Source organism: Apiospora phragmitis (assembly GCF_038363925.1).
Source record: "Apiospora phragmitis strain CBS 135458 chromosome Unknown utg000010l:1.0-9815664.0:1.0-9183399.0, whole genome shotgun sequence".
In the NCBI taxonomy this organism is placed as follows: domain Eukaryota; kingdom Fungi; phylum Ascomycota; class Sordariomycetes; order Amphisphaeriales; family Apiosporaceae; genus Apiospora; species Apiospora phragmitis.
Genome location: NW_027117409.1, coordinates 6,293,488 through 6,320,324, shown reverse-complemented (window position 1 = coordinate 6,320,324; position 26,837 = coordinate 6,293,488). Strand labels below are relative to the sequence as shown.

The following is a 26,837-nucleotide window of genomic DNA, read 5'->3' as shown; positions in this document are numbered from 1 at the left end:
TTGTCGAGTTGGTGAAACCAGCCGAAACCGCTGCCGTAAGCTGCATACAGGCATTGCATATGAATCAGTCGACTTTCACTGCGGGACAACGCGGCACTGGATGGTTAGAGAGGGGATTCCGGCATCGATAAAGGCTGGATGGAGTTGGAACCTAGGAATCTAGGACGCCCCGACCTTCGCGGGAGCTAGGAAAATACCTAGGTATCCTCTTTTATGATGATGATTCAACATCTAATAACTACCTACTTATGTAGGTAGACTCCGTGCGTAGTGACATATTCCCCTCTCTCTCTCTCTCTCTATATATATATTTGTATAGCTTTATGTAGCCATTGATTGATACCGAAGCCTGTAGGTCTGTCTATTGCGAATGTGAAGGGGTTTCCATAGAAGCCGAAGCGACCCTTGGGCCATGGAAACGCATTGGCAGTGCGGGGCCCAGAGAGGGATTCCAGAGATCCCGCGGGGTCAAAATGGGCCCCGGTGGAGTGCTTGAATTGCCGTAATTCCTATTGGTTGGGTCTAGACAACCTCACCGTTCGTTATTGAATCCCCATATCAACCCTTGGGCCATTGGATCCTGGTCCTGAGAGAGCTTCCTTTCGCCTTCGGGATATTGATGATGCTTGGAAGCTTTGCTCGGCCAGCAACCAGCCATGGCCGCCCTCCTCTTCATGGGAGTCATTAATCTGAGCAAGTAATCTACATGGTGGCTACTTCCAACTATGAGCCCCGTACCATTCATTACCATCCTCTTTTAATGCAAATATTGGATGATCAGCTTGAGACTGTCACGAGTATCAACATCTGTATTGCGCAATTGGAGCTTGGGAGATCTTACACACTTGGCATGTGGCTCAAACAGGCATCGTCAATAACATATTGAACCTTACACGAATCGGCCGGAGACAGAAACGAGAGGGCGAGCTCGACCCCGCGCCACTGAAACGGCTCTAGCAGTAAAAGTGAATCAACCCGCGTCCGCATCCCGCCACGCACCCATTCGCTGCATGGACATGTATGAGGTAGTCAGTCATCTGTTTGCGCTGGACCAACCCCGCATATGCCAGTCCATACCATACCTAACCTGTCCGTTACTTGATACGCATTGTGCCCTCCTTTTCTGGCCTGAAAGGGTATTCTTTAGCTGTTTCGGCCATAAATCATAACAAGTTCCGACTGGCCTTGGGGGCAATGCTCCCTCCATGCAGGTAGAAGCGTCCAGATGTATTTAGTCTCGGCCCCCCAACGCCTGCCCTTCTCTCTTTCCCTCCCTCCCCTTCTCTCCGTAATCCTATCTTCCTACCACCTACCTCACCCACAGGTACGCCCCCTACACAAACCAATCCATTCGATCAAGCTATACTCCTCCAAAACCATGTCTGGCCAGTGCCCCATTAAGAGCAACGTTGGCGGCGGCGGCACCAAGAACCGTGACTGGTGGCCCGAGCAGCTGAAGCTCAACATCCTGCGCCAGAATACCTCCAAGTCCGATCCCCTGGGCACCGACTTCAACTATGCCGAGGCATTCAAGAGCTTGGACTACAATGCTGTCAAGAAGGACCTGCATGCCTTGATGACCGACTCGCAGGACTGGTGGCCGGCCGACTTTGGCCACTACGGTGGTCTCTTCATCCGCATGGCTTGGCACAGCGCCGGCACCTATCGTGTCTACGATGGCCGAGGCGGGGGTGGTCACGGCCAGCAGCGCTTCGCGCCTCTCAACAGCTGGCCTGACAACGTCAGTCTGGATAAGGCACGTCGGTTGCTCTGGCCCATCAAGCAGAAGTACGGCAACAAGATCTCTTGGGCAGACCTCATGCTCTTGACCGGCAACGTTGCCCTCGAGTCTATGGGTTGCAAGACCTTCGGCTTTGCTGGTGGTCGCCCTGACACCTTTGAGGCTGACGAGTCGGTCTACTGGGGTCGTGAGATGACTTGGTTGGGCAATGAAACACGATACGCCGACGGCGTCAAGGGCGTTGCAGGCTCTGGCGTGGTCGATGGCGATGAGTCTATGAAAGCGGAGAACAAGAACACGTCTCACTCCGAGCCTCGCCAGCTTGAGGAGCCGCTAGCGGCCGCTCATATGGGTCTCATCTACGTGAATCCCGAGGGTCCGGATGGCAACCCAGACCCCGTTGCCGCCGCCCATGACATCCGAACCACGTTTGCCCGCATGGCTATGGATGACGAGGAAACAGTGGCGCTTATTGCCGGTGGCCATACTTTTGGCAAGACCCACGGTGCCGCCAGCTCAGACAATGTCGGCAAGGAGCCGGAAGACGCCCCCATCGAGCAACAAGGCCTCGGGTGGGCCAACGGCTACAACTCTGGAAAGGGTCCTGATACCATTACCAGTGGCCTCAGGTGACGTGGACCACTACTCCCACCAAATGGGGCAATGGATACTTCACAAGTCTGTTCGAGAATGAATGGGAGCTCACCAAGAGCCCGGCTGGTGCTAACCAGTGGGTTGCAAAGAACGCTGGTGAAGTCGTTCCCCACGCCTTTGACTCTTCCAAGAAACTGAAGCCGACCATGCTCACCACGGATCTGTCGCTACGCTTCGACCCAGCTTACGAAAAGATTTCTCGTCGATTCTACGAGAACCCCGACCAGTTGGCGGACGTATTTGCTCGTGCATGGTTCAAGCTGCTGCACCGAGACCTGGGCCCACGCTCCCGATACCTTGGTCCCGAGATCCCTTCAGAGGATCTGATTTGGCAAGACCCCATCCCAGCCGTCGACCATCCGCTCGTCGACGCGAATGACGTTGCCACCCTCAAGAAAGAAGTCCTTGCCACTGGCATCGAGCCTTCCAAGTTTGTCTCCACTGCCTGGACATCGGCTTCTACCTTCCGCGGAAGTGACAAACGCGGAGGTGCTAACGGTGCTCGTATCCGACTCGAGCCGCAGCGCAACTGGAAAGCCAATAACCCCAAGCAGTTGGCCGAGGTTCTCAAGGCGCTTGAAGGTGTGCAGAGTAAATTCAACAGCAGTGGGAAGAAAATCTCTCTTGCCGATCTGATTGTATTGGCAGGTTGTGCTGCCGTAGAGAAGGCGGCACAGGATGCCGGCCACAGCATTCAGGTTCCGTTCACGCCCGGTCGCATGGATGCCTCGCAGGAAACAGACGGATGTTGCCTCGGTAGGCCATCTGGAGCCACACGCAGACGGGTTCCGCAACTACGGAAAGTCGGTGCCCCGTGTCCGAACTGAGGAGTTCTTGGTTGACCGGGCCAACCTCCTCACCCTAACCGCGCCTGAAATGACAGTACTTGTTGGTGGTATGCGAGCCCTGAACACCAACTACGACGGTTCGGCTCATGGTGTCTTCACCACCCGACCGGGTCAGCTGACCAACGACTTCTTTGTCAACCTGCTCGATATGAACACTGCGTGGAAGGCCTCAGGAAGCGACAAGGAGATTTACGAGGGCATTGACCGTAAGACTGGGCAGAAGAAGTGGACGGGCACCCGCGCCGATCTCGTGTTCGGATCGCATGCCGAGCTTCGCGCACTTGCCGAAATCTATGGTAGCTCGGACGGAAGTGAGAAGTTTGTGAAGGACTTCGTGGCAGCTTGGGACAAGGTCATGAACCTCGATCGCTTTGACTTGAAGAAATAGGTGTGAGTAAGGAGTGAGATATTAGCCCAGATTTTGACCATTTCAGATTTCAGACTGCCATGCCAGCCAAAGAAGCTTTCAATGGAATTCTCTTCTCGATCAAAAATGATAAAGTAGTCCTCCGGGAACGTTTCAAATCGTTCCTAATTGACTCCAGACTCTAGTTAATTCCTGGTTATTGTCGTCGTAATTACCTATTACCTACATATAAAGACATTATCAAATCTCTATATAACGTATCTCATAAGCGAATATCTTATATAAGCGAATGTCTTATTCTTTTATACCCTTTTCGATAAAATATAAGTTAATTTTATTATAACGTATTTAATATATTAAATTTAATCGAAATCTTTATCTTTAAATATTTTTATATTATTTTAATAAGTGCGCGTATTATACCTGGGCTTTCTGTAGATTTTATAGCGTTATAAGCGTATTTTAAACGTTTTTATATAATTACTCCTTTAACGCGATTCGTTTTATAATTATTTATTAATATTCTTTTAAAACTATAAGTCTTTTTTAGTTTATATACGAAATAATTTTTTATTTTATAGCCGTTTTTTTTATACGGCGGCGCCGGCTAAGCATCTTATTTACTTTTTAAAGTGTCGCGTTTTTACTTTTTAAAAAAATAACTCGATATATAATATACGTTATAACTTTTACGATTTAATTAAAATTAATTAAAATAAACGTCGGAAAGTTATTTTAATATTATATAATATAGTTTTAACCGTATTTAATTTAAGATTAAGCTTTAATTAAATTATTTAAAGTTTTTAATTCTTAAGAAATAAATAAGCCGAAAAACGTCCCCGGAGGTATTAAAATACGTAGTTTTATATTTAATTATAAAATAATATATTTCGGATTATATAAAACGAGTCTTATTTTTCGAAAACCTCCTTATATATTTAAAATAATAAAAATCGCTTAAAACGCTTTTAAAAACATTAATAAAAAGTCCTCCTTTAAGATATTAATAATATGCGCCCGTATAAAACATTTAATTTCTTTCACGTACGCTTTTTTTAATATATGAAAACAGCTAATATTAAAAGGTTAAAGCTTATACAACGAATAAAAAGATATATAAAGTATAATAATCGAGTTCTCTTTATAATAAAGCTTAAAAGTTATCGAGTAGTAGCTTTTATAGCCGTTTAAAACTAAAAGGCGATAACGACTTTTCGTATAAGACTTAATATATTAATTAAAGTATCGAATCTAGTCCTCGCCTCTTTTATTCGTGATTTAACTATTTTTAGTAATTATAATTACCTAGTCTTTTAGTAATAGGTTATTTTCGTACTAGAAAAAGAGGTGCGTTTTCTCGGTAAAGATAATATATAAAGGGATAGCGTAACCGTGTAATTTAACGCCTTAGATAATTATAATTTATTCCCGGTTTCTTTATTATATTACCTTAAGCTTTCCGTATTAATCGAAGGTGGTTACGATTATTTTAAACGAAATTTAACTTATAAAAAAGCTAGTCTCGTTAAAGTTATAAATATCCTCCTTTTAAATCTTATACTTATAAATTATATTTTATATAAAAGTAAACTATGCGTGATACGCGTCGAGATTTTTATAAATTTTTTTAATAATCGATTTTTTAATTAAAACGCGTCTAGAGGTTTAATTATTATTATATAAAGTTAAAGGCTTAATTAATATTAACGCGTCTTATATTATATAAGTTAAATAATTAAAAAAGAAACGATCGCGTATTTAAATTAATAATATATTAAATAATCGTATCTTTTTTAAAATTTAAAAACTTTTAAAAATTCGTAAATATTTCGCATCGTATAAATTAATTATTTCGTTTATATTATAAAGTTTTTAATAAAATATAATAAATTAATATAACTTTTTATACGCTTAAAGTTAAATCTTTTTAAAGCGCTTAAAACACTAGAATTATATCACTCTCTTTTTAAAGTTATAATATTTTCAGATATAAAAGAATATAAAAAAAGGTTAAGGCTATAAGGAAATTTATAAAAGTGGGACATTCGCTTGTGTGAGACATTCGCTTGTGGGATACGTTAACTTATGTCGCAACTCTGCGTCTTTGATATGGAACCCACGCCAGATGTCGGTTCTGACAGAAACGCGAGCCACAGAGGGCAATCGCAAGAGCTGTGGTGGTGGTACTGACAATGCGCCGGACCCAGCCCCCTTAGCCTCTTCAAGTTGTACTAACAGTTACATTTTTCAAACACCACAACTATGATTGGTCCATGGCCCTTCTTGCCCTTGTATCACACTCCATACCCCATATACCCCACTAACCTAGAAGGAGAGGCAACGTACGTTGAATGCATATGACTTCAATGGTGTACATGTAGTTGCTTACTTACTTAATAAGTATTTATTTATTTATTCTTTCATTCATTCAGCTTGATCTGGCCAGAAGAGCGAAGTCTTTCCTGAAAAGAGCAGCTACCTAGGTACTCTACTCAGTTCCTCAAATTGAATACATTGAGAATATTCACACTGGCACCCCAAGGTTCCCTCGAACTGTCATCATGGCTACTAACAGTGCTCCCGCCTCTACTTTCAAGTATAGCGAGAAGCCGGTCTATACCACTTCCAATGGCTGTCCCGTCGAGAACCCAAGTAAGTGGCAGCGGGTCGGCACGCAGGGTCCGCTGCTGCTGCAGGACTTCCACTTGATCGATCTTCTCGCCCACTTCGACCGGGAGCGTATCCCCGAGCGCGTCGTCCACGCCAAGGGCGCCGGCGCGTATGGCGAGCTTGAGGTCACAGACGACATCAGTGATATCTGCTCTATCGACATGTTGACGGGCGTCGGAAAGAAGACGCCATGCGTTGCGCGATTCTCGACCGTCGGCGGTGAGAAGGGATCGGCCAACAGCGCACGGGATCCCAGAGGTATGTATACCCTCACTGCCTAGGACAACAAAGAAACTGATAGGCGGTACAATAGGCTTTGCAGTCAAGTTCTATACCGAGGAGGGAAACTGGGACTGGGTGTACAATAACACGCCCGTCTTCTTCCTGCGCGACCCGACCAACTTCCCGCTGTTCATCCACACTCAAAAGCGCAATCCCCAGACCAATTTGAAGGATGCTACCATGGTGAGTGAAGAACAACTATTTTCCAACATATACCACTGACAGGCTTCTCCCGCTAGTTCTGGGACTATCTCAGCACCCATCCCGAGTCAATTCACCAGGTCATGCACCTTTTCTCGGATCGAGGTACTCCTTACTCGTATCGCTTCATGAACGGCTACAGCGGACATACCCATAAGTTCGTCAAGCCGGATGGCTCCTTTGTATACGTCCAGATCCACCTGAAAACGGACCAGGGCAGCAAGACCATGACGAACGAGGAAGCTGGCAGAATGGCATCGGAAAACCCGGACTTCTCGACCCAAGATCTCTTCGAGGCCATTCAGCGGGGCGAACATCCCAGCTGGACCGTATACGTCCAGGTCTTGACCCCGGAGCAAGCCGAGAAGTTCAAGTGGAATATCTTTGACCTTACCAAGGTCTGGCCGCAGGGCGAGGTTCCTCTACGACGATTTGGCAAGATGACGCTCAACCGAAACGTCGAGAACTATTTCGCCGAGATCGAGCAGGTTGCTTTCTCCCCGAGCCACCTGGTGCCAGGCGTGGAACCATCGGCCGACCCCGTCCTCCAGTCTCGTCTCTTCTCCTACCCTGACACGCACCGACACAGGTTGGGTGTCAATTACCAGCAGATCCCGGTCAATGCCCCCCTGAAAGCGTTCAGTCCCTACCAGCGTGACGGTGCCATGTCTGTGAATGGCAACTACGGGGCCAACCCCAACTACCCCAGCAGCTATCGGCCCTTGACGTACAAGCCTGTCAGCCCGACCAACCCCCACGAGAAGTGGGCGGGCGAGGCCGTCACAGCACTCTTTGACGAGATGAAGCCCCACGACTATGAACAAGCTAACGGGTAAGTGGCATTTAACACTGGCTGTTGCGCGGCTAGACGACTTATCTAATCGGGTTTGCAGATTATGGAAGGTTCTCGGGAGAACCGCTGGCCAACAGGAGAACTACATCAACAACGTCGCCGGCCACTTGTGCAACGCCCATGTTGACACCCGCCGCCGGACCTATCAAATGTTCTCGCGCGTCAACCAAGAACTTGGATCTGCCATTGAGTCCGCCACCGAGAAGAGCGTACCCAGATTGTAGTCAGCGCGTAGGGCGAGGAGGCTTTCTCCATAGATAGTTTTTACGACACACCGCACCTGAATGAAGTAATGAACCAGATTACGGGGCCTATGGTGTTCGTTGCCGCGTGCTTCGCAATATGCTCGTAGTGGAGTCAGGTAAGGAAGGATAGTGGTGGAGTACTACGATCACTGTACCTGACGATCGTTGTGCTGCAAGGGTGATCCAGAAGCATCTGCATCGAATTCCGTGTGACTTCAGGACCCCGACATGTCATCCCGTCACTAGCATTCGTAGGTAGGTTCCAGGTATAAGTTAGGAAGGCGGGATTTCTATGGTCTTTTCTCCCTGACGTGCGCGTGAGGTCATGACTGGCCAATTGCAACTGCCATATCCTATACCCCTCAATGGAGAGCCACCCCCTTTACTGGCATACGTAGGAATATGTGTTGACCACTCAATGACACCCAGACCCTTAGGAAGAATAGGTGTATGACCAGTATAATTCATAAAATCTGGTCGTCGTATAGATTTCAACCACTTGCCGAGGGTGGGTATACCGAGAAGCGAATACAGATCGTCGCAATATCTGCGACGCAAAGAGACCAATACCACTAACTAATAAGTTCATTGGCACTACCGGAGCTATTCCTCGGCTAGGAAGCTGATTATCGTGGGGTTGCAGCCAAGACCTATGATACCCCAACTATGATCAGGTCCAGGCCATCCAGGTGTGAGATGATTACCCAAATGGGCAGGTTGTGGGATATTCGGCGAGTCACCTCCTTTGTCTACCATTCTTCATCACAAACGAGGGGATCATTGGATGGGGACTTGCATTGCATTGCTGTATTCGAGTTTGTGCACCGTTGCATGCCTATGTGGTTTCTGGTGACGCGTATACATGATACAGAATGGGCAGACAAGTACGGTAGGTAGTATTTATAGTAGATAGCATATGCGCCTTCACTATACCTAATCTAATCACACCAACCACCTTCCGTGGTGATACTGGGGGTCGATCCCTCCTCACCGAACTAGAACGCAGCCAAAGTGCTTAACTTATTGTGCCACTTCCTACTTTACATAGCAATGACACTGACCTACTTAAGTATCAGACCTCCCAGGTCTCTGCGCAGCTTTCTCTTGCATCGCAGGTCACACTTAGCCCAGCATGAAGTTTCTCGAGGCGATCCTGACTGTGGCCTCTCTGGCCTCAGCGGCTGTCACTGCGGTCCCGGAGCAAGTGGTTTACGATGGTTTCAAGGTCTTCCGTGTCAATGCCACCGAAGGACTACCATCGCTGAAAAGCAAGATTGCCAGCTTGGCGCAGACGCTCGAGCTGTATAGCCATCCAGACCACATGGATGTTGCTGTTGCGCCCAGCGATTTCGCTGCTTTCGAGGCCCTGGACTTGCCCAGCGAGATTCTGGATGAGGACCTGGGTGCTTCCATTGCTGCCGAGGGTCCCTTGGTCAGCTATAAGTGTCAGTATCAACGTCTTCCTAAACATAGCCAAAAGAGATGTTAACGGTTTCTCACATAGCCCTTGCAGAGGTTAGCACCAACGCTCTCAGTGACTCGTGGTTCAACAACTACCACCCTTACAGCGATCATCTGAATTTCCTCAAAGACCTGCAGTCGGCTTTTTCCGCAGAACTCGGAGATCCTCGAGATCGGAGCTTCATACGAGGGCCGTCAGATAACTGGCCTTCACCTGTGGGGGAGCGGCGGGAGTGGCTCAAAGCCGGCCATCTATATTCATGGAACTGTCCATGCCCGGGAGTGGATCGCCACTATGGTAAGTATCTTGAGGATGGCCCAACCGTATATATGACAGAGACCCACTGACCGACAACCAGGTTGTGGAATACTTTGCCTATCAGCTTGTCTCCGGATATGGCAACAATGCCACAATCAAGGGGTTCTTGAACAGCTACGACTTCTACTTCTTCCCCCGTTGTCAACCCTGATGGTGAGTTCTAACCCGGATCAAATCTTCTCGCAATCTAGCAGAGCTTGCGTCTTACTAGTTTCACAGGCTTTTCCTACACACAAAGCAATGACAGACTTTGGCGGAAGAACCGAATGCCTCGCTCAAGCACTTCGGCCAGGGGTACAGACATCAACCGGAACTGGCCTTACAAGTGGGAAGTCGCCGGTGGCGCATCAACAAACCCTTCTGCCGAGGACTATAAAGGCCAGGTTGCTGGCGATACCCCTGAGGTCAAGGTCCTTAAGGCTTTTACCGACAAGCTTGCCGCTGGTAAGGGGATCAGGCTGTACATCGACTTCCACTCGTATGGCCAGTACATCCTTCTGCCGTATGGCTACAGCTGCTCTAAGAGATCAGGCAATGACGCCAAGCAGGAGTCTCTGGCAGCGGGATTACAGTCTGCCATTGCTAAGCCCTATGGCACGAGATTCACCTACGGCCCAATTTGCTCGACACTCTATGCGGCGACTGGGGGCAGCACAGACGTAAGTGATACCGCAGATTATCCTGTTCGCACCTTGACGGAAGAAGGGAGCGACTGACCAAATTGTTACAGTACATGACAGACGTCGCCGGAACCACGTACGCTTGGGCTGTCGAGCTCAGAGGCGGATCGAGCGGCTTCGTTCTGCCTGCAAGCCAGATCCGGCCAAGTGGTATTGAGATCTGGCAAGGAATGCAGTCCCTGATACCGTCTCTCTGAGGGACGGCATTTCGTCAGCAATACATTGGGAGCATATAGTAGTCTTCGGCGCCCGCACACAGGTGATGGGAGCATTCATGCTGGGCTGCATTTGCAACATTTTCATGACTTACAGTGGACATGTAACTCGTAAGAAATCAATGTAGTACACGGATAGCACACGATCACACCGTAACGTGGACTTGGGCCACAATGTTTATGGATATACTTGCCGTGGTGACAACGAAGATCGGTCGGCAAGCAGCTCTGGGTCCTCGACTTCGGAACCCGGCAGTGCCGTGTATGTGTATGTAAGCGAAGGGGCGGCTCGGAATCATCAATGGATGCGGTTGCGCCGTTGTAGCTCCAGTTCTCCACCGTCTCCGGGAAGATTCAGATTTTCAGGTGCATCTAATACTTAGACCCTGGACGTATAACGGTAATCCCCAGCATATACCACTTATCTTGTTATGTACACTTGCCTGATCTTCCTTGCTCTTCTGGGGCTCAACGACGAAAAATTCGCCCGGTATATTTACCATAACCAGTCGGCCACCGTGGCTAAGACAGTCCCTAACCCAATAGCCACCTTTTGTGGCTGAAACGTGGTAAACCTATAAGCGCAGCAGCTGCGACCTATCTGAAGACCCAGTACTACGGACATATGCATCCGTAGACTGGATAGGTTGAAGAGGAAGACGGATGGTATTTTTGATCTGTAAGCGCGGTCTCGAAGGAAGTGGTACGCTGGCGCGGGACGGTGTCTAACCTAAACGCCGCCCCCCAGATCCAAGATCCAACAGTGGCGCGTCAAGGAAATCTATCGCGCGTAAGGACGGGGCTCGCTCATTCGCCTATTCTTGGCGGCGGGGTTCGGCAGGTCGTGACCAAGAGCTGGAGGTCTTTTTCTTTTTTCTTTCTCTTTGCGGACTGCGCATCCTATCGGCTTGGAGAGGAAAGATCGCTTGCCGTTCACAGGGTATGTGGGAAGCATGACTGTTTAATTAATAGCAGGTGGCATGGCGTTAAAGCATTGGGCAGCAATTCCATAATAATACTGGAATAGGATCCATAAAGGAACTGCCATTTGATTTTAGGCCGGAGGCTAAGCATTTCAACCATCTCTCGTCCCCCAGGATGTACATACTGTAGCTGGCCGTGCAAGAGTCAAATGATCCTGCTACCCTGTGCAGATGGTCGAAGATCTGGTCTGGTCTGGTCGACGGAAAAGTTCATCTACGTCGGACGAAACCTCGACACTTCTCTCCAATCTCGTCGCACTTGGGCGGGTTGTGGCCTCCAAGCACTGCTAGGCTGTTATTGGCTCTCCTCGGCCCTCTCCTCCACTAATCACCGGCCTTTTGAGACGAGCCTCGTTTCAGACCTCGCTCAGCGGTTGAACCAGCGTCCTAAAACAAAACACCATCGCAAAACCATCCCCCTTCTGTCACCACCTTTTGGTCGCATCTTTGCGCCCGTATTCGACTCTTCGCGCTGCAACTGTTCACAGTCGGACAGAGCTGACCTGCAGTACTTGTACGAGGTGCTGGCCGTTGCAGGAGAGGCCGGCGGGCTGAAGAGTGAAACGTGTTTTAACCAGCGAGCCGTCGTGGTTCCGAAAGACTGGAGGACACCACAGCCCCCTCGCATCTCCCAAGCCTCCGAGCCCCAGGACCTGCAGTCCCGCAGTCCCCTGCAACTCTGGCCCATGGCCTACCCTACACGCTCAGGAGTCGTTGGCGTCTTGGCGGACAGGCCTATGGCGTTTGAGCCTCTTTCACCACCTACCGATTTGCCGGGTGCTACTAGAGCCTCAAGTGAGACCCTCGTTCCTTTCCTCCCTTTCCCATGATGTTCTTGGTCTTGTGTCGCTAAATCGCCACCGTCTTCGTCGCGTTCCTTTCCTCTTGGAATAGCTTCCTTTCTCCTCTCCCCTCTTTCTCGCTTCTGCACAAGCCTGCTGAGCGGGATTATTCATTCTTTTGATCCCTTTGATACCGTTGTGCGGCAGATATACCTGTGTATTGCTGTATAGCTTCGATTCTATCCGCTCTTTAACATCCCTAGCACTCTTATCGAATATTCCACTCGTTCGCTTTTTTGCTCTTTATCCTCTACAGTCTAATCAACATGGTCGCCAAGTACTCTGCAGCTTTTGCTGCTGTTATGTCCACTCTAGTGACCGCCGGCCCAGTCTCTTACCCAAGAGTCGTGACCGAGCTCAACCAGGCTGCCTTTGAGGAGGCGCAAAAACGTGACGAGACGGCGACTCGAGCTTTTTCGAACACGACGATTAAAGTAAGGACTTCTAGTGCTGGCCTGCAAGGGATCCTTTTCGAGAGCAGAACTAATGGCGACAACCTATAGACATCCGACGGAAAGTGCTTGTTTGTCGACAAGCTCTCTGGCGACTTCCGCGCCAATCTGACTCCGGTTCAAGTGGCCGAATGCGGATCTACCGACGGTCAAGGATGGGACATCATCACCCAAGGCGAGCACAACAATGTTGCCGGATCCATGTTGGTTGTCAACACTTTGGTATGTCGTCGCGATACCAGCCCATGAATGTATCCCAGCTAACAGCACATAGACGCAAGCATGCCTCAACTTTGACCCTCGTCGCCCTGCAGGCAGTCAAGTCAACCTCTTCTCTTGCGGTGGTCGCGCAGACGGCGGTATGTATCATCATAGTTTCGTAAACCCGTGACAGCCCAGCTAATTATGCCCATCCAGGTGGCTTGGTCACTAACTCGCAACTATTCGCCTTCAACGGCGCCGCCGGCCCTTTGTTACTTGCCCCTGATAATCAGAAGGAATCTTGCTTGGTGGTTACTGACAGCAAAGTCGATATCGCGGCTTGCGATGATGGAATGGCCGGCCAATCATTTACCTTTGCTGGTGCCGACCCGATATCGAAACGCCAGGGCGGACCGGATATTGTCACCAAGACCGAACTCGTCTACGTTACCCAGCGCCCGTCGGAAGCAGCGGAACCCAGCTTCTCGTCCACGACTACGATCTTCGTGACAGTAGGCGCTGCGCCTTCTGCCCCAGCTCAAGGAGGTGGTGGAACTATCCCGCAGGTATCGATTAACCCTACGACAACGGTGGTGATGAACCCTGGAAATGGGGCCGGTGGTCAACCCGCTCCGACCAGCGCCAAGGCTTCTACCAAGGCCCCCAAGAAAGCCCCTGCCTCATCGGCACCAGCAGCATCTGCACCAGCTGGGGGCGCCGGAGGCGGCATCCCCCAAGTCTCGATTGGTCCCTCGGGTACCGTTACGCTGAACCCTGGAAATGGAGCTGGAGCTGCGCCTGCACTGACAAGTGTAGGCGCCGGTGCTGGCAAGGCGGCCTCGTCAACCTCAGCCAAGGCTAAAGCTCCTGCTTCGTCTGCCCCAGTCGCGTCGGCACCCGCAGCATCTGCGCCAGCTGGAGGCGCCGCAGGTGGCATCCCCCAAGTCTCGATTGGTCCCTCGGCCACCGTTACGCTGAACCCTGGCAACGGAGCTGCACCTGCACCAACAAACAGTGCAGGCGCCGGCGCCGGCGCTGGAAAGGCAGCCCCGACGACTTCGGCCAAGGCCAAGGTTCCTGCGTCGTCCGCGCCAGCTGCACCTGCCCCATCCGTGCCAGCTGCTGGCCAACCGATTCCGCAAGTCTCGATAAACCCCACGACCACGGTTACACTTTTGGCATAAGGGTTCCTATACCTTCAAGTATATACTCTGAAAGTGGTCGTTCTCACGAGAACCTTGAAAACCAGGTATTCTGATTCTGTATTTGTACATATTTTCCCCGTGTGTGTGATATAGAACCTGGGTTCGGAACAGAGAGGACCTGCACAATTTGATTTTTGTTATATATTATTTTGGCTGCACAATTTCCTTGACGTAGCAAGCAAGCAGCAAGCGTTAGGCTAAGGAGTACAGTACCTGCATTGAAACAGAAGACTAATTAAATATTTGCTACATCTCAAGTGGCTTATCTACCTATCTATCTATACACAACCCTGATGAACGTTGCTTTCCGGCTAAGGGTACCAGCATGCCGAGGGGAGGGAGGCTTAGTCCCAGTTGCCCGAGCCTAGCTGAACGGGGCGTCCAGCACGGACATCATCCATGATGGCCTCGATGCTCCAGGGCTCGTATTTGTAGCCAGGGGGGTAGTTGGGCGGGAAGCTGTCGTCCTTGTCGAAGGGCACGCCGGCGCGGATGCTCGCGACGCACTTTTCGTAGTTTTCGTGGGCGTAGATCTCCGGGTCGTGGCCCCAGACCCAGCTGGGTAGCTTGGGCTGGGCCTTGCGGGGATCGAGCTTGACCTTGGACCAGTCGGTGTCCTGGAGTAGCTCGGCGTTAGAGAATCCGAGCTTCTGGGCGCACGAGTTACGGACGAAGCGGAAGCGGACGTGGGCGCGCACGGCCTCGGCGACGTTGCCGCCGCCGCCGCACAGCTGCAGGCACGAGGCGATGGAGATGGCGTCCTCGATGGCCTGGGTGGCGCCGTTGCCGGAGGCGGGCAGGAACGAGTGGGCGGCGTCGCCGATCTCGACGACGCGCCCGCCCGGCGACGCCCACGACGGCTGCGGGTTGCGCCAGAACAGCTCGAAGTTGATGATGGTCTCGGGCGGCGTCAGCTTGATCAGCTCCTTGAAGATGGGCGCCCACGGCTGCGGGCCCACGCCCTTGTCCATGTTGGTCAGCACCTCGTCGGCCTCGACCGTGTGGTTCCAGTTCTCCTCCTCGGACCCCGTCACGTCGTGGTTCATGATCCAGATCATGGTGTCGGCGCGCGAGAGGGTCATGGCATAGGTGCCGGGGCTGCGCGTATATGGTCATGTGTGGTCAGCTGACAATACAAGTAGAAAGGTTGCTGGGGGAAACATACCCAAGCCATGTTCGGATGATAGGCTGATCTTGATTGGGGCCCGCCATCTTGAAGAACTCGCGCACTTCCGGATGTTGCAGGATGTACTCCCGGGGAAAGGCGGCACGCCACATGGCGCGCCCAGAGCTCATGGCCCGGACTTGGCCACCGACAAGCTTCTGGCTCTTAGAGCCGACACCTGGAATTCGGATACAAGTTAGCTCACGGTTTACTCAAAATTCAGGTTGCAAAGGGGGCGTGGGGGTTTCTCTCACCATCGGCGGCAATCACGATATCCGCCTCATAGCGCTCCCCTGCTCCGTGACCACGCCGGCCCTTCCCTTCTCGACGTCCTCAAAGTAGTCGACGACGCGCTTGCCGAACTGCACCTCGACGCCGAGGCGCTGGACCTGGTTCACGAACATCTTATAGACGAGGGGCCGCATCTGGAAGGTGCCCGGCGGCGTGTCCGGGTCGAGGCCAGCGTCACGCAGGCGGTCCAACACCAGAAGCGGCGCGATCATCTGCTCGCCGCTGTGCTTAAAGGTCTCGATCCACGCATTGTGCAGGGAGATCTCGTCAAACTCGGTCGACATCTCGGGCCAGTGCTTAAAGAACTTAGTGGCGCTGAGGCCCATGAAGTACATGTCCCCTGAGGAAGACGTTAGCACTCTCGGAAGCCTCTCATATACACATATGCTCTCTCCGTCGCTACTTGCCCCCGGGCCAGGATAGTAGTCCAGGCACGACTTACCTGCGGTGTTGATTGTGGCATTGCGCTCAAGAACTCGCACATTGTGGCCTTTTCGTACACACTCGATGGACGCTGTCAGGCCGGCAAGGCCAGTGCCTACGATGAGGACGTCTATGCCGGATGAAGGGTATGACCCTACAGGCTTCGACTCGTTGACCCCGATAGAACCCATTGTGTGTCAACCACGTAATACGTTTTTTGTTGGATGACGGGCAGATGGAGTAGCGGGCTATGAACACTGGTTGAGAGAATATCAGTTGATGGCCACGAGCCGCAACGCTCTTGTCTACCTGGAGCCATTGTATATAGCAACGCTATGAGACGGCCTCCCCTTCGCACGCCAGGACCATCAGTCGATGATCTGACCATAGGCCGGTAGTGCGGCTGCGTGAGGTGGGTCACGGATTTGTTGCAGCTCCAGCATTACTCATTACATGTTCTCACCAGCCGAAGTTAGAGGAGAGGAGGAAGGAGGAGTAGTCGGAGGCAACCCAGCTCCGCTGCTCAGATGTACAGGTGGGAAGGTGAGACCTTGAAGTCGATGCTGAGGGAGCCCAAGTCTGTAGGAGTCCAGGCCGATCAGTACAAGCTGCATGGCAAAGAAGCATCCCAGGAGCATAAGCCTTTGGGGACGGGCCGTTCGTTATTGGCTCTCCTTTACGAAAATTCTACGAAAGTCTGATTTGGCCCGTCGTGATTGGTCGAGCTGAGACTGGACCGACTCCGATGTCTTACAGAAAGGCGTCAAAATCCCCGAGTGCCGTCCCGTCGGTGGAACCGCAACAAACTCCTGGCGAAGCAAGCATGAACACCAAACCTAGCTGCATGGGGTTGCCTGCCTACTCACCTAGTTCAGCGCACACTGGGCGGCATATCTGACTCTCGCCCTTATCCGATCTATTGAGATGGAATCATGGCTGCCGTGCCGCTCTCCATCGCACATGCCCAGGACTGGGGTTATATGATATGTATGATGTATGGGATGATACATAAACATATACATTCTGCCAGCGTGGAAGTATGAGGTGGTATCTCGGCAGGCAGGCACCTCACACAGAAAGGGCAGTACGTCAGGCTGGCCACATTAGCAAATGTGCTCAAAAGCAAGCAGAGCAAACATTTGGAGTAATCCCCAGTCTCCATCTCGGCCAGGAGAGCAATACGCAAGCCCGATCGAGTGTCAGCTATCATCCCACCTCCGCCAAGAAAGACAAGCCATGTCTTGGCAGAGGACCATTACCACCATTGACCAGGTGGGAGAGATATCCCGACGGCCAAGAAACAGAACTCAGATACGATGGATGGGACGTGCTGATCCCCCCCCCCCCGTACCCAACGTCATGATCCCAATAGCGATGCGTATCCTTTCTGGTGCTATTAAACATACATGCCGTCCAGCAGGGGTGCCACCCGCTTCTGGGTGCAACTTGTGAACGAGAGCCCTGGCTAAGCTTCTGTATCAGTGTGATCGCCTCAGAACCATGACCGAGACAAGGTTGACGTGCAAGAATCCCGCCGTCAGTCTCAACAGATTGTCATCCAGGTTGCAGCAGTACCACCCCTACAGCAGCTACGTGCCTGGCGTGCTTTGCTTACTGCCCACATCCATACCCATGCCCATACCCACGGCCTCGCCCCTCGATCCTCGCCGAGCTGGGCCTTGTCGCACAGATGCGCGGCAGACCATTTCGCTCCATGGATCACATCATCAACAGCCGTCAATCTAGGGTACAGAGCAGATCTCCGACGCGAGAGCCTGCTCTTGATCGCCGGTTCCCGTGGACGTGCTGAGGGAGGGTCGGAATTCTCATCCGTCAACTCTCCCAACTTGTGGACTGGGCCGCTCACACCAGTCGTTATGCGCTCCTTTCAGCATACCCCAAACCAAATCCTGAAGCGAATCTCATTTCTCACCACATCATACCGTATTCCACGTTTGAGGAGAATTGTCATGTCGCCCCTTCTGCCTAGCCATAATAACTCATCCAGGATCAAGCAAACTTTGTCTCGCCTCCTCCACGCCTCTGGGAGCCTTCGATCTGGATAAGCCGGCTCTCCATCTGACAGCCCAAGTTATCATTGCTGCAAATGCCTGCAAATATCATGTAGCTTTCGAGTTAGCTGTCACACTGGATTCCGAGTAGCCGCCCAACGATTACACCTGTCCATCCCAAGGAGCTGTCAACCTTAACTGACCATCCCTATAACACGTTTACGCCCGCCTGGCCATCACCAGTGCCGTGGCTTTCCTCTACGCGTCCGTCCTTGCCATTCTCACTCAAGCACACTGTTCCCTGGACGACAATGCAGCTACTCACCATCCTAGCGCTAGGCGCAGCCCTTGTGGGCTTTGCCATCTACAAGACCGTCAAGTCCTACCTGGAGCTCAACGATGCCAGGTTACCCATTGGACCTACGCAGATGCCTTTCATCGGCCGTATCCACGATCTTCCTATCCAGTTCATGTGGCTCAAGTTCAAGGAATGGTCCGACATGTATGCCAAGAACCGCGGCTTCTACATGACAGAAATGCTTGGCGCCAAGTTCCTGATCATCTCGGAGGAGAAGATCGCGGAGGAGTTGTTGGTCAAGCGAGCCAAGTACAACTCCGATCGGCCTATGGTCAAGTCCCTCTTTGACTCCAAGAGAGAGTATCTGCCGCTGATGGGGAAAAACGGTAAGTCTGCCAACGACAACTCGAATCCAAGGCATGGCTGACCCAACCACTTACAGAATTCTGGGCACGCCAGCGCAAGCTCACACATTCATACTTGACCGAAGCCAGTCAAGCCCAGTACCATGGTGTCATGGTTCATGAAGCAAAGCGGTGGATGGCAAGGCTCATTGAGAACCCTGATGACTTCGGTTTCTCCCTTGAGGATATGGCCGCCAAGGTTATGTGCAAGCTCACCTGGGATGATGCGAGCCTCAGTGAATACTGCACGCCCAGTGCCTGGGGCCTATTAACGCAGATGTCTCCGGCTGGTCCGATTACCAACGTCTTAACGCCTTTATGGCACCTACCACTCTTTATGAACCCTTGGAAGAAGGCAGAAATCAAGCGTCACGACGACCAACTAAACTGGTGGCTGGAACGCCTAAACACTGTTCGCAACAATATGGCAAGGGGCCAACAGCGAGCCTGCTGGACACGACAGTACCTGGAACAATCCGAAAAATCGGCGAGACTCTCTGGTGATCGCGAAGCTGCTACGGCGATTGGAATGATTGCTCTTGTGGGAATCTTCACTGTGGCCGGTCCTCTGTCGTACTTCCTAGTCGCTATGGTCCATCATCCCAAGTGGCAGGCGACTATACAACAGGAAATCGATGAGGTCTGCGGAGGACGACCCCCGGTTCTCGATGATACTCCTAGGCTACCTATTCTTCGAGCTTGTATCAAGGAGACTATGCGCTGGAAGCCCAATGTCCCTACCGGTAAGAGATACCATATCAGCCTATTGGAAAATCTATACTCACAAGACTATAGGCGTTGCTCATGAAACCGAAGCCGACGGTATGTACATGGGGTACTTCATTCCAAAGGGGACGCGTATATTGCCCCTTGACTGGTGAGTTCCCCCATGGCTCCCACACATGTCATTATATTGGATGACACCTAACAGCCAATTAGGGCATTCCTGCGCAACCCCGTCAAGTACCCCGATCCAGATAACTTCCGGCCCGAACGCTGGCTCCAACCGGGCTGGCCTACCTATCAAGAGCCGTTGACTCAATTTCCCACCATCAAGGGACTGAGCTCGTTTGGATGGGGACTGCGCCAATGCCTTGGCATGACTTTGACTCAGGATGAGCTCGTCATTGCTTGCGGAGCCCTCATGTGGTGTTTCAACCTTAAGCCCAAGGTCGACCCGCTTACCGACCAAGAGCTGCCAGTGCCGCTGGACAAGTCCAACTCCCTCCTCATCATCAAGCCCGATCCCTTCCAGATGGCCTTCGAAGCCCGCAGCGAGGAACGCAAGCAACAGGCCCTTCGGCATTGGCAGGAGTCCGAGGCGCACGATCTGCGGCAGCGAGCCGAGTCCGCCTCGCGGACGGGTCAAGCCCCCCAGGTGCACTTGGACGCCAAGCCTGTCGCGCCAATCACGAAATCGAAGACGACGATCCCCGTGATCAGAGTGTCGGATGAGAGAGGAGGCCCAGGCAAGGTTTCGCACTGGATCAGAACGATGGAGATCCCGACCGGCTGTTAATGCCCTCATCTCTGGTTTGGGAGGTTACTTGCTTTGTCTCCCCCCTTTTTCGACAATTAGCGAAGTCATTGTGTATACCCACCGTAACCAAATACCACCCAGCCCAAATGCAATTCACTAAATTCTTACTCAATCATTATCATCATCATCATACACGGAAAATCGGCGGCGTCCGGGAGCTCGGCGGAGGATTATATTGGCGATAATATCTTACCATCTTTGGTTTCAGCACATTATACTTGGTTATCACTTGGTACACTACATGGAGATCTAGAAGCATAGCACTTCTTCGCATACAGTAGAATACATCAATTCGATCGTTATCACAATCTCTGTCATATCATTGACTGGACCCAGTAAGACAACCTGCTTGCGCATCCCTACTACTTCAGACTATGAAAATGTCCAGTTAATCGACATGGGTAGGTTAAAGGTCGGATGACGCTGGAGCTGCAAGGTACACGGAGCACGGCGTGGTACTGAGACCTCTTAAGCCAGATAAGGTTTGCGTGCAGATAATGATGACTCCAAATGTCTCAGGGGGATCTGCATTGCCCCATCGGCGCTCCGTAAGGGGGGTCACGCTACAGGCCGCTCACCTAGTCCCCCGCGGCCGCTCATCAGAGACACCAAAAAAGCGATGTGGTTCGACGCTTCCGCTTAATCGGAGATTCTGCTTGTATGATGTCTCTCTTTCTCTGCACACGTGGCGCAGGGCCTTGATCCCCTGTTGGCCGAGAGACGCCAATCTTGAGGTGGACGGACGGAGGGCTTTACCGTCGACATATATATGCTTTTCTTTTGCTGCGCAGATGAGGGAGGGGCGGGAGCCGGAGCAAGAAGATAGCGAGTTGAGCAGAAAGAAAAGAAAAAGACTCGAGTACTGCAGCCTGCTGCATTTCTTTTTCCCCGTTACGCCTCTGAAGCACCACTCGTTGTTACTTTCGATTACTCGCATCACGTCACGGATAGGCTTTTTTTCTCTCGACATCATGACAGTCATAGTATCCCCTGAAGCCGTCGTCGGCACGACGATAGCGTTCTCGTACATCTTGTTCGGTGAGTTTAAGAAGGAGAGAAATATAAGGATGACATCATTGCCTTCTCAAACATTATGCAGCAGCATATAGAGTAGCAGTGGTGAAGAAGATTCGTCAGCGGGCAGCAGTATTTCATTTTGCTAACCAAGGGGGGCCATCATCCCACCAGGCAATGCCATCACGCAGTCCTTCATGGGCGTGCCCGCCCTGCTCGTCGACTTCCCCAAGCCGTCGGCGCCCGGCCACGCCGAGCGCGCGCGCCTGCTGGGGCGGCAGTGGCCCGTCTTCTGGGCCGTGGGCAACGTCTTCTTCCGGCCCATCAGCACGCTGGGCATCTTCGGGTACGGCTACACGGCCTGGGTGGCGCGCGCGGGGGGCGCCGCCGGCACCGCCCGCCTCGGCGACTGGCGCTGGTACGCCGTGGCGGCCGCCTGCCACCTCGTCACCGTCGTGCACTCGGCCGTTAACATGCAGCCCATCAACGAGAAGCTCGACGCGCTCTCGGAGCCCGCCGTGGACGGCAAGGACGGCAAGAAGGTCGAGGCTCGGCTCGCCGAGAGCTACGCCCGCAACTGGATCAGCTACAATACCGTCCGCTTGATCACCCCCGTCGTCGCCGGCAGCTTGGCGCTGTGGCAGACGCTTAAGGGTGCCGCAGTGTAGATGGCGTGTGTGCTGCGCTCAGGAATGAGATGGTAAGGTGGAACTGGGGAGGTGTCCCCTATCTTTGGGGTGGCCAAAGGCTTGTTCGACCGAGAGGAGGAGACTTTGGAACAAAATTGGATAATGCATTGCTTACGAGATGGAAAGCAGGGGTTTAGTGTACTATATAAAGTCATAATGACTGCCGATCAAGTCATTCAGGTTGCAACTATAGTAAATTCATAGAATCATAGTGGTTAATTACTGTTAGAATTGATCATTTCAGTATTATATCGAAATAAGTATAGACATGTTAGGCAATAGAGCATCTCACGTTGCCACAAGCTCACTCCCTGTATGGTCAAGTACATTATATTATTAATTAAGAACCTTATATATTAGGTGTTAACGATGCCCAAGCTATTTCCTGAGATGAAGGCGTAGTGCTGACCGAGCTGGAACTCGACCCCAAATTGAACCACCACGAGAATCCCAAACTCACCGCGTGGTATGTGGCACACACCACGACGATCTGGCTGAAGCCCGCCACCAGCGTCGAGAGGCGCACGCCGGCGAGGGCGCCGCCCGCCTTGCCAAAGACGCCCGGGGCGTGCTTGCGGCGCATCTCAACGGCCTTGGCGCTGTCGACGAACTCGGCGATCTCGCGCACGCGGGCGCCGTCGGCGGACAGGCGGATCAGCAGGACGCACTCGTTGCGCCAGTCGACCTGCTGCTGCTGCTTCTTCTTCATGACGCCGCGCATCAGCGCGTGCACGACGACGACGTTGGCCGCCGCGTCCTCATGCACCGCCTGCGGCACCATCTCGAAGGCGTCGAACAGGCCGAAGACGCCGGCCGCGTGCTGCGCGAACGCCGCCCGGTCCCGCTCGGGCATCTCGAGGCTCGCGGGCAGCGCGCGGTGCCGGAAGTCCTCGGCCAGCGGCGCCAACAGCGTCGGCACCGAGAGGCTGCGGTAGCCGTCCAGCAGGTCGTGGACCGTCTTGATGCGCTGCGACGGCGGGGTGAATGTGGAGGAAGGATTGTCCATGGTTGTGATGGAGGATGGACAACAGCCCTTTAGTTTTCGGTGGCGCTATAGTTTGAGGGATGAAAGCAGGAACAGGAAGATGGAATAAGTTGTAGGACTGCTACTGCTGCTGACTCCTATTCCTCGCACTAGCATGGTATTATGGTCTTTGTCCACCGGGTTTAGAGCCAGCTGAGAGGATCAGGATCTGACGGTTGAGCTCATATAACAGTGCCTGGCCGCCGGGCTTTGGGATGGCACGACTCCTCTCCACACCAACTCTAATAATCCCAAGCAAAAAGAAAAGGGAGACTAGAGGTCCGGGCCGTGTACCCAAGCGGGCGGGATCATCGCTCTGAGCCAACGGAGCCCACTCCGTAGGTTAGAGTTCGACTTGTGTAAGACTGTTGATTAAGTGCGTGCAGCGAGGGACCTTCTCCAACCCAGTCCGATGGGCATCATCATCATCATCATCACCATCATCATGCTCGGCTGACTAGGTTTTTCTTAATAGCCCGCCAAGTAGCTCGCCAAGGGGGGTCTCTCTTGGTCTTGCGTGATCGCATCTCTCTTGTTCACTCCCCAATCCACCTATCCACTCATCTTTGACATCGCCGTCGTCATCTTACGATCAGCCGTACCTCGTCATGTCTCACACTATTTTAGTAACTGGCGCCACGGGGCGACAGGGTGGTGCCGTCGTCGACGCTCTTTTGGCCCTGAAGCAGTCCGATATTACCATCCTCGCCGTCACGCGTGATACTAAGGGCGCGTCGGCGAAGACGCTGGCCGACAAGTCCAGCTCCATCAAGCTCGTCCAGGGCAACCTCGACAACGTCCCCGCGCTCTTCCAAGAGGCGAAGCGAGTGCACTCGGAGCCCATCTGGGGAGTCTACTCGGTCCAGGTCTCGCTGGACCAGGGCGCCACGCTCGAAAGCGAGGTCGCCCAGGGCAAGGCAGTCATCGACGAGGCCATCCGGAACGGCGTCAAGCACTTCGTCTACAGCAGCGTGGAGCGCGGCGGCGACGCGGCGTCCTGGGAAAACCCGACGCCCATCCTGCACTTCCAGAGCAAGTACCGCATCGAGCGGTACCTGCGCGACGTCACGTCGCCCGGCAAGCAGGGCGAGAAGATGGGTTGGACCATCCTCCGGCCCGTCGCCTTCATGGACAACCTGAAGCCCGAGTTCCCGACCAAGGTCTTCATGGCGGCCCTGCGGAACCACTTGAAGACGGACAAGTCGAACCAGTGGGTGGCCGTGCACGACATTGGCGTGTTCGCGGCCAAGGCCTTCAGCGGCCCCGACACGTGGAACCAGCGCGCCGTCGGACTGGCCGGAGACGAGCTCACTGTCGAGGAGATGGACAACTCGTTCCTCAACGCGACGGGCCACACGACCCCCGTCACCTTCTGGTTCATGGGCAGTGTCCTCACGTACATGGTCTCGGAGCTCAGGCTCATGATTGGCTGGTTCGCGACCGACGGGTACAAAGCAGACATCAAGGAGCGGCGCAAAGAGCACCCTGATTTGATGACCATGGAGCAGTGGCTCTCGACGACGAGCGCTTTCCGGAGCAAGTAGAGAGCAGAACACGCACATACACAGACATAGAGCCGATGTGTTCTACCGGCCCACCGCCTCTGCACAGATCCTATTTGCTGCTCACTTTTGCCCCGGCCTTGCAGACTTCGCATCTATGTCCTTACGGGGAACCCATCGAATCTCTCCGAATCTAATGAGTACCAGACATGCCCATGTCAGGTCTTCCTGTGACGAGCAGCTAACCAGGAGTTACGTGCTCTGGGTGTTGAGTCACCCCATCCAATAGGACAAGAATGTGTGGACGTCGTAGGCACTCAGATCAATATTTGTCGATCTTTTGGCGTTTGGAGATAGATAGCCTAAAATGTAACAATGTGTTTAAGCAAACCCAGTCGATGTACACATCTATCATTTCATGCGTGATACACTGCGATGCGGTGGCGCTAATCAATATGTGCCTGAAAATGCGAGATATAGATGGGTGGCTTTTCTGTACTTGGCAAGGACCGGAAGTAGTCGCGCAATGGGCGTCGAGGAATGTTGCGCCGTAAGTCTGCTGCCTTGGGTACATGGCGAAAAGCTTGGTTCCTCGCTTGTATCACCTTGCGTCTCGGCGCTGCGATTAGTGGACTGAAATACTCCCCTCCTCCGGGTCACGGTATGGTCGGTCCCTGGTTTCACCGTCAGTAATATAGAGGAGACACTAGAGCAATCGAGATATAGTCTTAATAATAAGCGGCTCGGAATAATATCCATCGAGATGTAAATATAGGAATCCCTTTACGGCAATTCGGACAATTAGATCTACGGCTACCCATCTGAATCATGCATGGTATGTTGTATACCCAGGGACTTGTATCGACAAGACTGTGGCATCATACCGGGCAAGTAAGAGCACAGTATATTACCGTACACACGCAAACAGGGATGATAACCCCCCATGCCAAGCGTCTGTATGTCGACCGATCGTCATTGCCATTAATCAAGATCCCTTCCGGGGCACATGCAGGCTTCTGTAACAGGACGGACTGTGATGTCCCGCAGCCACGAAAGCCAATGCTGAGCCGAGGAAACCAGGTTCAGTGGGCAGACATATTCCGCCAAGGCACATCACCAATGTACGCTGCTTCATATGGCAAGTCCCTCTTGGATGTTTTCCAGTATACCAAGTTCAAGTATCGCCAGGGTCTACGGGGTCGTCGGGCGAATTTCCATGTCTCCAAATTGCTTCATTTGGAGCCTCCCTGCCTCCATCTCGAGAGACAGGAGTTGATACTGGTCTCCCCTGTTGAGCCATGTCGCACAAATCCGAGCTTATGACTAGAAGGGCTCTGAATTTGTGCTACGAGGGAGGAAAAGGGGCAGGGAGATTCACAGGGGGAAGAAGAGTCCGTTGGTTATATAAGGCGTAGCAGCCGTCGCTGAATGGACAGTTCTGATCTTGCAACCCAGGCTTCTCTAAGTACTACCAGAACATTGTCCCTTCAAAGACACTCCCACACATCCAAACAGCCATGACTCGTCTCCTGCACGTCTTGCTCGCGGCTCCGCTGGTACATGTCGGTCTGGCTGTGCCAGCCGCATATGACGTTGCCCCTACCCGTGAGTAGTCACTCGAAGCCCGAGAAAGGGCAGCAAGACTTCCACCCCCCAACTAACCGCTCGCTGTCTCAAAAGTACCCTGCAGTCCCTACGCCTTCTGTGCCATTTGGTGTTATTCCGACAGGCAAGGGTAAAGCCACCCCGCCAGGAAAGGGTAAAGCTACTCCCACTGGTAAGTATGCGTGACCTTTTGAGCACTCCCCCCTTGATTACAACACTTAACGTGGTGTTATGAAGGCAAAGCCACCCCTACAGGCAAGGGTAAGACCACTCTGGACAAGAGACGGATACCTACTGGGTAAGCCATCTTCCGATATCCCTTCAAGACTTGCCCTGAACAGAGAACCACCAGACAGCTTACATTGGCAATATAGGAAGGGTCCGGCTCCCCCGCCACCACCGACCGGAAAGGGCAAGGGGCCTGCACCGACTGGGTTAGTCGATCACCCTTATACTTTTTGCTTCATCGTCTAGCTGTCTCCCTGATTACTGACACCATGATATAGCAAGGCTTCTGCGTCCCCGCCTGTCGTACCTACAGGCAAGGCCACTCCCACAGGTGCCCCAGTAGTTCCTTCTGGAAATCGCTTCTAGGTGGGCGCAGAATTCAGTCTACGGACAGGCTCTGGTTTGAAGTCATGAGAACGA

The 26,837-nt window shown here is 52.2% G+C and overlaps 11 protein-coding genes across 11 annotated transcripts; 9 read left to right on the top strand and 2 right to left on the bottom strand.

Moving 5' to 3' along the window:
• Positions 1–1,378: 1,378 nt before the first annotated feature.
• Positions 1,379–3,631, top strand: PG994_011687 (catalase-peroxidase; the record flags this gene model as incomplete). The annotated part of the gene is made up of 3 exons (XM_066863096.1): positions 1,379–2,370; positions 2,421–3,093; positions 3,137–3,631. 3 exons carry the CDS (start codon positions 1,379–1,381, stop codon positions 3,629–3,631), a joined length of 2,160 nt encoding a protein of 719 aa, XP_066712206.1.
• Positions 3,632–6,174: 2,543 nt separating this feature from the next.
• On the top strand, positions 6,175–7,843 carry PG994_011686 (Catalase; the record flags this gene model as incomplete). Its single annotated transcript, XM_066863095.1, has 4 exons — positions 6,175–6,541; positions 6,597–6,748; positions 6,805–7,598; positions 7,660–7,843. The coding sequence occupies 4 exons, from the start codon at positions 6,175–6,177 to the stop codon at positions 7,841–7,843; spliced, it is 1,497 nt and encodes a 498-aa protein (XP_066712205.1).
• A 1,153-nt stretch (positions 7,844–8,996) lies between these two features.
• PG994_011685 (uncharacterized protein) lies at positions 8,997–10,521 on the top strand (the record flags this gene model as incomplete). Its single annotated transcript, XM_066863094.1, has 6 exons — positions 8,997–9,309; positions 9,369–9,379; positions 9,456–9,623; positions 9,685–9,781; positions 9,864–10,303; positions 10,375–10,521. The coding sequence occupies 6 exons, from the start codon at positions 8,997–8,999 to the stop codon at positions 10,519–10,521; spliced, it is 1,176 nt and encodes a 391-aa protein (XP_066712204.1).
• A 1,150-nt stretch (positions 10,522–11,671) lies between these two features.
• Positions 11,672–12,352, top strand: PG994_011684 (uncharacterized protein; the record flags this gene model as incomplete). The annotated part of the gene is made up of 1 exon (XM_066863093.1): positions 11,672–12,352. One exon carries the CDS (start codon positions 11,672–11,674, stop codon positions 12,350–12,352), a length of 681 nt encoding a protein of 226 aa, XP_066712203.1.
• Positions 12,353–12,630: 278 nt separating this feature from the next.
• On the top strand, positions 12,631–14,201 carry PG994_011683 (uncharacterized protein; the record flags this gene model as incomplete). The annotated part of the gene is made up of 4 exons (XM_066863092.1): positions 12,631–12,798; positions 12,868–13,038; positions 13,091–13,175; positions 13,216–14,201. 4 exons carry the CDS (start codon positions 12,631–12,633, stop codon positions 14,199–14,201), a joined length of 1,410 nt encoding a protein of 469 aa, XP_066712202.1.
• Positions 14,202–14,566: 365 nt separating this feature from the next.
• Positions 14,567–16,292, bottom strand: PG994_011682 (uncharacterized protein; the record flags this gene model as incomplete). Its single annotated transcript, XM_066863091.1, has 4 exons — positions 14,567–15,320; positions 15,388–15,587; positions 15,693–16,018; positions 16,121–16,292. The coding sequence occupies 4 exons, from the start codon at positions 16,290–16,292 to the stop codon at positions 14,567–14,569; spliced, it is 1,452 nt and encodes a 483-aa protein (XP_066712201.1).
• Positions 16,293–18,424: 2,132 nt separating this feature from the next.
• PG994_011681 (cytochrome P450) lies at positions 18,425–20,334 on the top strand (the record flags this gene model as incomplete). Its single annotated transcript, XM_066863090.1, has 4 exons — positions 18,425–18,797; positions 18,854–19,558; positions 19,611–19,692; positions 19,755–20,334. The coding sequence occupies 4 exons, from the start codon at positions 18,425–18,427 to the stop codon at positions 20,332–20,334; spliced, it is 1,740 nt and encodes a 579-aa protein (XP_066712200.1).
• A 992-nt stretch (positions 20,335–21,326) lies between these two features.
• PG994_011680 (uncharacterized protein) lies at positions 21,327–22,037 on the top strand (the record flags this gene model as incomplete). The annotated part of the gene is made up of 2 exons (XM_066863089.1): positions 21,327–21,393; positions 21,544–22,037. 2 exons carry the CDS (start codon positions 21,327–21,329, stop codon positions 22,035–22,037), a joined length of 561 nt encoding a protein of 186 aa, XP_066712199.1.
• A 240-nt stretch (positions 22,038–22,277) lies between these two features.
• PG994_011679 (uncharacterized protein) lies at positions 22,278–23,064 on the bottom strand (the record flags this gene model as incomplete). The annotated part of the gene is made up of 2 exons (XM_066863088.1): positions 22,278–22,280; positions 22,519–23,064. The coding sequence occupies 2 exons, from the start codon at positions 23,062–23,064 to the stop codon at positions 22,278–22,280; spliced, it is 549 nt and encodes a 182-aa protein (XP_066712198.1).
• Positions 23,065–23,690: 626 nt separating this feature from the next.
• On the top strand, positions 23,691–24,626 carry PG994_011678 (uncharacterized protein; the record flags this gene model as incomplete). Its single annotated transcript, XM_066863087.1, has 1 exon — positions 23,691–24,626. One exon carries the CDS (start codon positions 23,691–23,693, stop codon positions 24,624–24,626), a length of 936 nt encoding a protein of 311 aa, XP_066712197.1.
• Positions 24,627–26,101: 1,475 nt separating this feature from the next.
• Positions 26,102–26,783, top strand: PG994_011677 (uncharacterized protein; the record flags this gene model as incomplete). Its single annotated transcript, XM_066863086.1, has 5 exons — positions 26,102–26,189; positions 26,275–26,361; positions 26,427–26,487; positions 26,564–26,623; positions 26,696–26,783. 5 exons carry the CDS (start codon positions 26,102–26,104, stop codon positions 26,781–26,783), a joined length of 384 nt encoding a protein of 127 aa, XP_066712196.1.
• Positions 26,784–26,837: the final 54 nt, after the last annotated feature.